Source organism: Ctenopharyngodon idella, chromosome 23 (genome assembly GCF_019924925.1).
Source record: "Ctenopharyngodon idella isolate HZGC_01 chromosome 23, HZGC01, whole genome shotgun sequence".
Lineage (NCBI taxonomy): Eukaryota > Metazoa > Chordata > Actinopteri > Cypriniformes > Xenocyprididae > Ctenopharyngodon > Ctenopharyngodon idella.
The window spans coordinates 19856314-19867955 of record NC_067242.1 but is presented as its reverse complement, the minus strand read 5'-3'; the positions used below and the strand labels follow the sequence as shown (position 1 = coordinate 19867955).

General features: G+C 39.1%; 1 protein-coding gene across 6 annotated transcripts in view; it reads left to right on the top strand.

Annotated features, from left to right (window-relative positions):
- ncoa2 (nuclear receptor coactivator 2) overlaps nucleotides 1-11642 on the top strand; it is a 119846-nt gene that overhangs the window by 87465 nt on the left and 20739 nt on the right. For all 6 annotated transcript variants that reach the window (XM_051882775.1, XM_051882774.1, XM_051882776.1 and 3 more), the window contains one exon: nucleotides 9986-10181. In XM_051882775.1, the coding sequence (XP_051738735.1) occupies nucleotides 9986-10181 (196 nt within the window). The remainder of the gene's footprint in view (nucleotides 1-9985; nucleotides 10182-11642) is intronic.

Sequence of the window (11642 nt, the reverse complement as noted above, 5' to 3'; positions counted from 1 at the left end):
AAACCGGCCAATGAAGCCCCAGATCGAGGCAGTATGGTAACAGCAGGGATATAAATGACTCAGCCAGCTGGAGAGAGAGAAAGAGAGAGAGAGAGAGAGAGAAAGGGAAAGTGAGAGCTCTGTCACAGGAAGTCGATTCTGTGGGAAACTGGCAGGACTTTCTCAGAAGCAGCTCGGTGACATTTGAAAAAAGGCGTCTCAGTGGTGCTCAGTGCATCTCATCTGGCACAGCGGTTGGCACATGCCCTACAGAGCTGGCACCGGGCACCAATCAGGCCTGGCACAGCGGCGGTAAAGTTAGAGAAGTGTGTGAGGCCAGACAACAGAATAGAGAGATTATCCTGTATGTGTGTGTTTGTGTTCATTGGGCCTCCCGGGCCTCTTTTAAAAGCTGTTGATTGAGCCACAAATTGAGTCATAGTTGTCAAATCAAAGCAGCGGTCTCGGGAAGCTGCTGCTGTTAGCCTGTTAGCAGAATGACCTCACCGCCCCTCGGTTACCAGGAAAAGACCCAGAGTTCCGCCAGAGAGGAACCTCTGACCTCACGGTCTCCACGACAGCGCCATTGAGAACATGAAGTACAGTGATTTACAGAGCAGGGAGGCCACAGCGGGACAGGAAGAGTGATGGAGGAGATGCTTGAGCACGGACGAGCAGAAAGAAACGGAAGACTAAGGGGAAAAAACTGAATTAGTGAGGATGCGGGAGAAAAGAGGATGAAATGTGGCAGGAGTGGAGAGGAGAGGGAGAAAGAGTGAACCTCTAGTGAGCTGCCTACCTTCATAGCATTTTTAGGCATCATAGGCATGTTCTCGACAGTAGACAGCAAAATTGTTAGACACTTGATGTTTTTAGGGGGCAGTCATGGCCTAATGGTTAGAGAGTCAGACTGGTAACCCGAAGGTTGCGGGTTTGAGTCTCAATAACGAAATGAAATGACTAAGGTGCCCTTGAGCAAGACACCTAACCCCCAATTGACCATATGCACGGAACACTCTTAAAGGGATAGTTCAGCCAAAAATTAAAATTACCCCACCCTCAAGCCTTCTTTCAGCCAAACACAGTCGGAGTTATATTAAAGATATCCTGGCTCTTCCAAGCTTTATAATGGGAATGATTGGAGGATGAGATTTTAAAGCCCAAAAAAGGGCATCCATCCATCATAAACGTACTACATGCGGCTCCGGGGGGCTAATAAAAGCCTTCTGAAGTGAGTCGATGCGTTTGTGTAAGACAAATATCCTTGTTTAAAACTTTATAAAGTAGCAGACAATGACATGACATACTATGCATTATATCATAGGACATAGTGTAGTACGTCATGGTGTAGCGTAGAACGTCATGGCATTGTGTACTACTTCACGGAAGTTAACACTTTTTAGATGTAAGTTGCACCGGAAGCTCGTTATTTTACTTTATAAAGTTTTAAATAAGGATATTTGTCTTGCACAGATGCATTGATTCACTTCAGAAGGCCTTTATTAACCCCCCTGGAGCCACGTTGAGTATGTTTTATGATCGATGGATGCACTTTTTCTGGCTTGAAAATCTCATCCTCCAATCACTCCCATTATAAAGCTTGGAAGAGCCAGGATATTTTTAACATAACTCTGTGTTTGGCTGAAAGAAAAAGTCATATACACCTAGGATGGCTTGAGGGTGAGTAAATTATGGGATAATTTTCATTTTTGGGTGAGCTATCCCTTTAAGAACTTCCGCAATGATATAAACCAGCTGGAAAACTTCCAGTGAAATGTCACTTGTTGGTGTGTCGGTATGTCCTGATTTAGCCTTATCAGCATCAATAGCGTAATACTTAGTCCATAATCAGAATATAGTTGCTTAAATAGTTAAATTTAGTTATTCAAACATAAGACAACATAAGATGTCTCCGTGTTCCTCCTCAGCAAAATTCAATTCGACCAGTTTTCACACTTTCATGTGGGGAAAAAAAGTGTCAAAACACTGTAAATTAAAGATTTATTGTGCACTTTAGTTAGATTCATTGAATAAAATGTGAGTTTTCACAAGTGTGCCGAAATCAGTGAGCTTCACTGACTAGAGGGAGAGCATGGTGCACTCTTTCTATGTAATTCATTCGCACGAAAAGTTATTGTTTTTCATGAGATTTTGTGAGTACTTCATACTTCACCTTTACAAAATGTATTTTTAAACCTAACTTGTAAACGGTAGTATATTCTTCACGAATAGGGCAATCCCATAATACACTGTGATGCAAAATCCCAAAATTCAACTCAAATTAATCCGTTGTCCTGGTTTACTTGAAAACCAACAACCCAGCAATGCAATTAAACTTTGTTTCCACAACTTTATTTTAAAAAATCAATTTATTCCGGTAGTGACTTCAAAACCTGATCATTTGTGTATGTGACACTGAGTATTCCACATGTTATGTGAAATGTGATGTTTATCAAAAAAAAAAAACAGTATTTTGACTGTACCACTTCGGCTGCAGAGATAAGAACGCTTTAATTTCGTGAGTCAAGAAAAAGTTGAAGTTTGCGAAGGGTCCACTTAAACCCACAGTTAGGACGCTTTCCTGTTACATATCACACATGTGCACTTCAATAAGCCGACAGTGCGAGGGTTATTGTGTGGGCAAAACCAGACTGAGGGGCAATGTCGATCGTTTTATGCTCAAGCGATTTATGACCTTATTACAATAAAGAAAAAAGGGTAACGCATTTACATGACCATATGCATTGTCGGCTCGTTAAGCATTATCAGGTTAAGAATGTGCATGTAAACGCATTTAGTGAGGTGGATCACTAGGGTCTGGAACAGAACCAGTGACCTCTCACCACTCATATCTCTCTCTTTCTCTCTCTCTTCTGTGATGAGATGAGCAACGGTTGGTGTGATAGCGTACAGCTGAAACTGAAGAGAACCAGGGATCTGTATAAAAGGTCATGGTGGCAGAGAGCAAGGCTCAAGGAGTCTTCATTGACAGCGCGGCCACTCTTGAATCTTTCACGGGCGACGTTCAACACACACGATTATTTTCGCAGTTGGCTTGCAGTTAAAGGCTTTCGATGGCTCTGGACAGGGTGGCTTTCAATAATGTAGTTTTTATGGCAGACGGTAGAAATGACCCAGATGCACATATCGCTGTCATCCAGGCAGCTGTAGTGGCTGTTCACTGATGTATCAATCCCTCTTTCTCTCTCTCTCACCCTATTGATCATCCAATCTCTCAGTCTCTCTTACATCCTGTATGTCCTAGTTTGCTTCTCTCTAGCTTTGTTTTAAAACAGCTGCTTAGCCAAACAGCATTTTACAGCATCATAAGCGCAGTTAGTTGCAAACACTGATCTTAAAGGTAGGCAGCAACATCATGCTGCCTTATAAGAAGGCCATTTTGGCTAGATTTGCATCTCATGCATACTTCATGTAGAAGGCAATCCCATAATGCATTGCTATGAGCGCCATTAAAGGCTATGTTCGGCTACATGCTACACAATATGCTGCTTATTGTACACTACATTGTTGATTCCTGATCTTATGTTTAATCCAGTTATCATTCAAGATGACAGAGAGAGGTGAAAGATGTTGATTATAGATACATACAGTATCATCCAATAAGTAGAAAGTATAGGAAGGTGAGCACTATTTTGCTACAGCGTTCCAAATCATTAAATTATGAGGTTCCTTTTTAGTTAGCATGCAGAAGCAGACAGCAAAGCAACTCTCTAGAAACAGTGCTAGGATTTTTTGTATTTCTGTCTCTCTGCGTACTCATATACAGAGAAGGATTTTAGTTTTTTTCATGAGTGGCTGCAAGGGTTTGACTTTCCCTTAGTGTGCTTCTGTAGATGTGCTTTGTATGTGTGTTACAGTCTGATGCGCTTGCTGAGGTGCATGTGTGTCTCTGCAGCAGGATGTGTGACTCAGGATAGGGTGTCACTACTCTGTCCTTCCCAACCCCTCGCAGAGCTCTAATCGGCACCCTTACACCATTCCTCGGTTGCACACACACACGCGGTGCAGACAGCTGTCCCTACCCTGACACTGACGCTTCATTGGTGGTTCCTCTGTATGCCAATTAACCCTGTAACCCCTCTTACCCCTGCGGTCCTGATCCTGTCTACACGACTAACAGCCACTCGTCCCATCAAACCAGCCTTGAGGTCTCTAGTTTTGCAATGATTTGTCTTTTTATTCACTAAGGGTCTTTGGCCTGAAAAATGTTGAAAGCTGAATTTTTGCCCGTAACTTTCAGGAATTTGCATAAAAAGTCCTAAAAAATGTCTTTCAACGTAAGGTTTATTTATTTAAATTTATTTTAGTCATAAATTGTCAAACATTGACCACAGTATGACATGCTGAACTTTAAAAATAAATACATTTTAAACATTTTTCTAATACTTTTTATTTATTTATTATTAGTGCTGTCAAATAGATTAATCGTGATTAATCGCATCTAACTTAAAAGTTTGTGTTTACATAACATATGCATTTTATATATATATATATATATATATATATATATATATATATATATATATATATATATATATATATATATATATATATATATAATGTGTGTGTGTGTGCGCGCGTCTGTACACAAACGCACATATATGAATATATACTGTATGTATATGTATAATATGTGTATACAGTGTGTGTATGTATGTGTGTATATATATATATATATATATATATATATATACACACACACACACTGTATACACATATTATACATATATATACACACAGCAGAGACTCTTAGAGTATTAGACTATATATATTATACGTTTTATATATATATATATATATATATATATATATATAATACACACACACACACACACACACACACATATATATATGTTATGTAAATACCTACTTTTATGTTAGATGCAATTAATCGATTATACAAAAATAATTTAATATACATAATACATAACTGCATATATAAGTATATATATATATATATATATATATATATATATATATATATATATATATATAATATATATATATATATATATATATATATATATATATATATAACTTTAATTCAGCAAGGTCTTAATCGATCAAAAGTGACATTTAAGGTTTCTATTTCAAATAAATTCTGTTCTTTTGAACGTTCTATTCTTCAAAGAATCCTGATTAAAATATTACACAAAATATTACAAAAATATTAAGCAGCACAACTGTTTTCAGCATTGATAATAATAGGAAATTGTTCATGAGCACCAAATCAGCATATTAGAATGATTTCTGATGATACATTTTAAAATATATTAAAATAGAAATCAGTTACTTTAAATCGCAATAATATTTCACAATATTACCGTTTTTACTGTATTTTTGATCAAATAAATGCAGCTTTGTTGAGCTAATGACCTAATAATAATGGTAAAGTTCATTTGTCATGACTTAAGACTGGTAAAGTGAACTGGAAAAAAAAGATTTAAAATGGTTAAAAACGCCTTTAAAAAATAAATAAATTATGGCCAGTCACAGAATCTCTAAATATACACTTTCTTTCCCTTAAACATTCAAATGCAATTTAACTTAAAATTGTGATGTTAACAGGAAAAGTTCACGGGCATGTCATTTATCAACTACCCACATCCAAAATAACCATCACAAAGTGTAAATTATAGTGGAATATGTCAGATTGTTTTACTGTAAGTGCTCTGGTAGCTGATGAGAAACACAGGTCTCATAGATCTCCACACAGGGAGCTTTTCCACTATTGGCTCAACATCACGCTGACGTCAGCGCTCCCACTGGCGAGCAAGTGATCCGTGGAGGTGCAGCTCAGTGCGATATAAAGAATCCATGCTAATGCACAGGCACCTTCCTGTCTGGACTGAGCAAGTGCACACAGATAATACACAGGAGAGAGACCAGAGAGTGATAATTGGAAAGAGGAAGTAGAGAGGGCTGAAGCAAGCAGCCTGTGAGATGCACGGACAGTGAATAATCAGCAGCAGGTTTGATTCAAGAGGGCAGCCAGGGACAGGTGGTGCTCACACAAGTGTGTGTTCGTGTGCGTGCGTGTGTGTGTGTGTGTGTGTGTGTGTGTGTGTGTGTATGCATGAGATGAGAGAGAGGGAGAGAGATTGGGAAAAGAGCTTCCGAGCGCTACACAAGGAGAGTGACCTCATTAAGCAGTTCCTCCTCTCCGCTCACATCCTGTTTGTGCAGCGCTTTTCCTCCACACTGCACACTGAGTCGCAAATCAGTGGCAGGAGAGACCGACGGCTTCATTAGGCTGCAGAGATGCAGCATGCATTCACACTTTCAACAGAATAATATACAGCATGTGATCTTTGACCTCTCAACTGCCCTCTACAACAACAATCTGCTACGGCCCACTGCCCTAGTTATATGAATGATTCTGCACAAAAGAGCCACTCTGATATAATTTATTTGTAAACTAAGATTGTTTAAAGCCCCCCTGTAGTCAATAATTTTTATCCCTTAAAACTCATCAAAAAAACTCACCAAATTGACATATTTAAATGTTTTTTCCTGTGAAATTTTTTTTTTTTTGCCTTAAAATAGCTTGAATGCAACTCTACACTCTTGCCTCATTTAATATACGTGGATCAATTAATATGCAAATTAGCCCCGCCTCCACTCGCTCACGCCAGCTCAGAGATGAACTCACTCAACTTACTGAGGTAAACACTGCACAATGATATCGCTCTTTACAACATCAGACACATAACGGTAATTAATAAAATTAGCCTTTTGCTTGACTGTTATCAAACAGCTAATAATGTGTTGCTAATGTTACACAAACCATGCTCCCGTTCGCCATGTCAGAGTCAGCTGCCTTCTAATGATCAGTATCCTTACAAACGCTTTATCAACTCAGAACGTCAGTGGAGAAAGGCATATAGTCCATCATAACATTGTAATATACATCATACACCCGCCAAATTGCTAAATCGACATGATTTTTCATATCAACAGAAAAATATACCGGGATAACCTGGCTTCTCTCGAGACTCCCCTGCTAGTTCGCTGTTAATGATATGCTAAAGCCGCTGACACGTTGACGTGATTGGTTACAAGGTAGTTTGTGACGTCTTTGGTTTGAGACTCTTTTTTTCACTGCAGCTTTAAGGAGAAAATACTCAATGTTGTTGACATATGAATTTGCACATGGTTTGTCTTAAAGCATATTAAAAACACCACATAGACATATAAATAATGAAGAAACTTAATTTTCACCATATATATATATATATATATATACAGTGGGTACGGAAAGTATTCAGACCCCCTTAAATTTTTCACTCTTTGTTATATTGCAGCCATTTGCTAAAATCATTTAAGTTCATTTTTTTTCCTCATTAATGTACACACAGCACCCCATATTGACAGAAAAACACAGAATTGTTGACATTTTTGCAGATTTATTAAAAAAGAAAAACTGAAATATCACATGGTCCTAAGTATTCAGACCCTTTGCTGTGACACTCATATATTTAACTCAGGTGCTGTCCATTTCTTCTGATCATCCTTGAGATGGTTCTACACCTTCATTTGAGTCCAGCTGTGTTTGATTATACTGATTGGACTTGATTAGGAAAGCCACACACCTGTCTATATAAGACCTTACAGCTCACAGTGCATGTCAGAGCAAATGAGAATCATGAGGTCAAAGGAACTGCCTGAAGAGCTCAGAGACAGAATTGTGGCAAGGCACAGATCTGGCCAAGGTTACAAAAAAATTTCTGCTGCACTTAAGGTTCCTAAAAGCACAGTGGCCTCCATAATCCTTAAATGGAAGACGTTTGGGACGACCAGAACCCTTCCTAGAGCTGGCCGTCCGGCCAAACTGAGCTATCGGGGGAGAAGAGCCTTGGTGAGAGAGGTAAAGAAGAACCCAAAGATCACTGTGGCTGAGCTCCAGAGATGCAGTCGGGAGATGGGAGAAAGTTGTAGAAAGTCAACCATCACTGCGGCCCTCCACCAGTCAGGGCTTTATGGCAGAGTGGCCCGACGGAAGCCTCTCCTCAGTGCAAGACACATGAAAGCCTGCATGGAGTTTGCTAAAGATGGTGAGAAATAAGAGTCTCTGGTCTGATGAGACCAAGATAGAACTTTTTGGCCTTAATTCTAAGCGGTATGTGTAGAGAAAACCAGGCACTGCTCATCACCTGTCCAATACAGTCCCGACAGTGAAGCATGGTGGTGGCAGCATCATGCTGTGGGGGTGTTTTTCAGCTGCAGGGACAGGACGACTGGTTGCAATCGAGGGAAAGATGAATGCGGCCAAGTACAGGGATATCCTGGACGAAAACCTTCTCCAGAGAGCTCAGGACCTCAGACTGGGCCGAAGGTTTACCTTCCAACAAGACAATGACCCTAAGCACACAGCTAAAATAACGAAGGAGTGGCTTCACAACAACTCCGTGACTGTTCTTGAATGGCCCAGCCAGAGCCCTGACTTAAACCCAATTGAGCATCTCTGGAGAGACCTAAAAATGGCTGTCCACCAACGTTTACCATCCAACCTGACAGAACTGGAGAGGATCTGCAAGGAGGAATGGCAGAGGATCCCCAAATCCAGGTGTGAAAAACTTGTTGCATCTTTCCCAAAAAGACTCATGGCTGTATTAGATCAAAAGGGTGCTTCTACTAAATACTGAGCAAAGGGTCTGAATACTTAGGACCATGTGATATTTCAGTTTTTCTTTTTTAATAAACCTGCAAAAATGTCAACAATTCTGTGTTTTTCTGTCAATATGGGGTGCTGTGTGTACATTAATGAGGAAAAAAAATGAACTTAAATGATTTTAGCAAATGGCTGCAATATAACAAAGAGTGAAAAATTTAAGGGGGTCTGAATACTTTCCGTACCCACTGTATATGCGTGATTAACTGAGATCTTGCAGTAGAGCTGCTCTGGAATATTCTAAATGATTGATCAATCTGTGTTATGCTGTCCTGATTGTAATAGAGACATCACATGTGCTGCCCCCTTGTGGTGGTTTAAAGACTTTAATGCATGTTTATGAAAAGTTCCAGAACTAGCCTTCTACTAAAATCTATATATTAACCAGCATAAATATTTATATCTCCAACTGTAGAGTGCTTGTGTACAGGAGACTTGATTTAGCATTTATTTAGTGTCATTTAATAGAAGTTGTATGCATTTTTTTTTAGTCTTTCCTGATAGATGACGACAGCTCAAGATAAACAAAAGTACAGTTCTGAATCTTAAAGTCGACATTGTTTATCTGAAATGCACTGCTGTAAGAAAGTTTCTTTATCTCTACAGGCTGGGTTGGGGTTTGTCAAACTCAAACCAGAACAAAAAAAAAAGTTGCAATGCATTAGGGCAGATATTTCAAATGCAACATAGACACTTCAGAAGTGTAGTGCACTACAGCCAAGTGTGCATTTAGATTGCTAAGGTAATAAATATTTTTAAAAGCTTATGAAGGAGATGAAAGGAATTTAAGTCAAATCGATGATGTATTTAAAGTCAAGCTGCGTTCCGGACCGTGCTGAGTGTGTTTGCCTGCATGTATTTAGAAGATCTTGCTATGATGGAGAAGCAATCTAGGGTTTAAAGATGGTAACCGAACCATGGCAAATGGAGTAGTGTTCAGCTAGCCTCCTTTAACTCAATGTGAAGTGTGTCCTAGATTCCAGCCCTGTGTGTGTGTACATGTGAGAGGGAGAGGGGTGTGTTTCAGCAGGCAGACTTCGAACTCTCCAGCATTTCCCTGCTGAGGTCTAAATCCATGAGACTTTGAGATACCAAACCTTGTGACTATACAGTCTGAATGTAAAACAGTGTCATTATGTATGATAAAGTGCATTGGTATGTTATATACAAGAAGAAATTTTCAAGTGCATCCAAAAACCACAAGAAATTTGACCTTGACAAACATATTTTTTACGTCGTCTTAGACTACAAACTGATATGATTTCAGAGACTGATGGAAAACTAAGCTAAAGAAATTCCCTTGTGTGTTTGCAGTCGAGCGAGCTGGATGATATCCTGGATGATCTACAGAACAGTCAGCCAGGCCTGTTCTCGGACTCCAGGCCTGTGTCTTTGCCTGCTGCCGTGGACAAGCAGTCAATCATCAATGACATCCTGCAGATGACTGGAGAGGGCGGAGCCAGCATGGGTCCCCAGCAACAGAGAGCACTACAGGCTGTGGGCCAACAGAGTGAGTAACAAACACACATTCTCCTACAGTTTTCATCTAAAGGCCAAGGTATACTTCACTTTTTACGCGTACATGAGGGTCAGCGTACAGAATTTCATCATCAGAAGAGTACACGCGTACTGTACGTGCACAGCCGGATTTTTGTAACCGCACGTACTTTGTACAACCCTGCCCTAGGGGCGTCGATTCACAAGGTAGTTGAAGAAAATCAGAACAGAAACAGAACAGATCGGAACACATGCAAGCTACAGCGACAGTGGAGGCCTATATAGACGACAGATTGTGCGAAGAGGTTAGAAAGTACCCTCATTTGTACAACTCTAGCATGAGAGAATACAAATATGTTTACATGGGTTGTAACTTGTGGCAAGAGATTGCTCAAAACTGCGCATGCGTCAAACGCCTGTGTAGTCATATGAAGTATACTTTGCAAGGATGTGCGTTCGACTGTTCGCGTGCACTAGTGTACGTGTAAAAATAAAAAAAAAATAATGGTGTAGTAACTATTTTCACCTAAAGATTGTAAATTGCACTATTAATTACAAACAAATGGCAAGTAACATTTAACTTAATGTGAAATTTTGAAATAGAAAGTCTGAAATAGTATTTTCTTGCAAAACATACTGCATTAAAGCGTTAGTTCACCCAAAAATGAAAATTATGTCATTATTACTCGCCCTCATGTCGATCCACACCAGTAAGACCTTCGTTCATCTTCAGAACACAAATTAAGATATTTTTGATAAAATCCGATGAGCTAAAAACATATTTAAAACAGTTCATGTGACTACAGTGGTTTAACCTTAATATTATAAAGTGACAATAATACTTTTTGTGCACCAAAAATAACAAAAAAACAACTTTATTCAAGAATATCTAGTGATGGGCGATTTCAAAACACTGCTTCATGAAGCTTCAAAGCTTTACGAATCTTTTGTTTTGAATCAGTGGTTCGGAGCACGTATCAAACTGCCAAAGTCACGTGAACTATTGAAGTTTCAAAACACTTATGACGTTACGAAGCCACATTTACTGAAATCGTGATTTTGGCGCTCTGAACCACTGATTCGAAACAAAAGATTCATAAAGCTTCGAAGCTTCATGAAGCATCGTTTTGAAATCGCCCATCACTAGATATTGTGGAATAAAGTTGCTATTTTGTTATTTTTGGCACACAAAAAGTATTCTCGTCGCTTTATAATATTAAGGTTAAACCACTGTTGTCACATGAACTGCTTCAAATATGTTTTTAGTTCATCGGATTTTATCAAAAATATCTTAATTTGTGTTCCGAAGATGAACAAAGGTCTTACAGGTGTAGAATAACATGAGGGTGAGTAATTAATGACAGAATTTTCATTTTGGGGTGAAATAACCCCTTATTCTTTATTTACAACTATGAACAATTATTTTTTTACAGTGTAGGAGGCACATAACAAATGTAAACAGTATGCGTTCTAA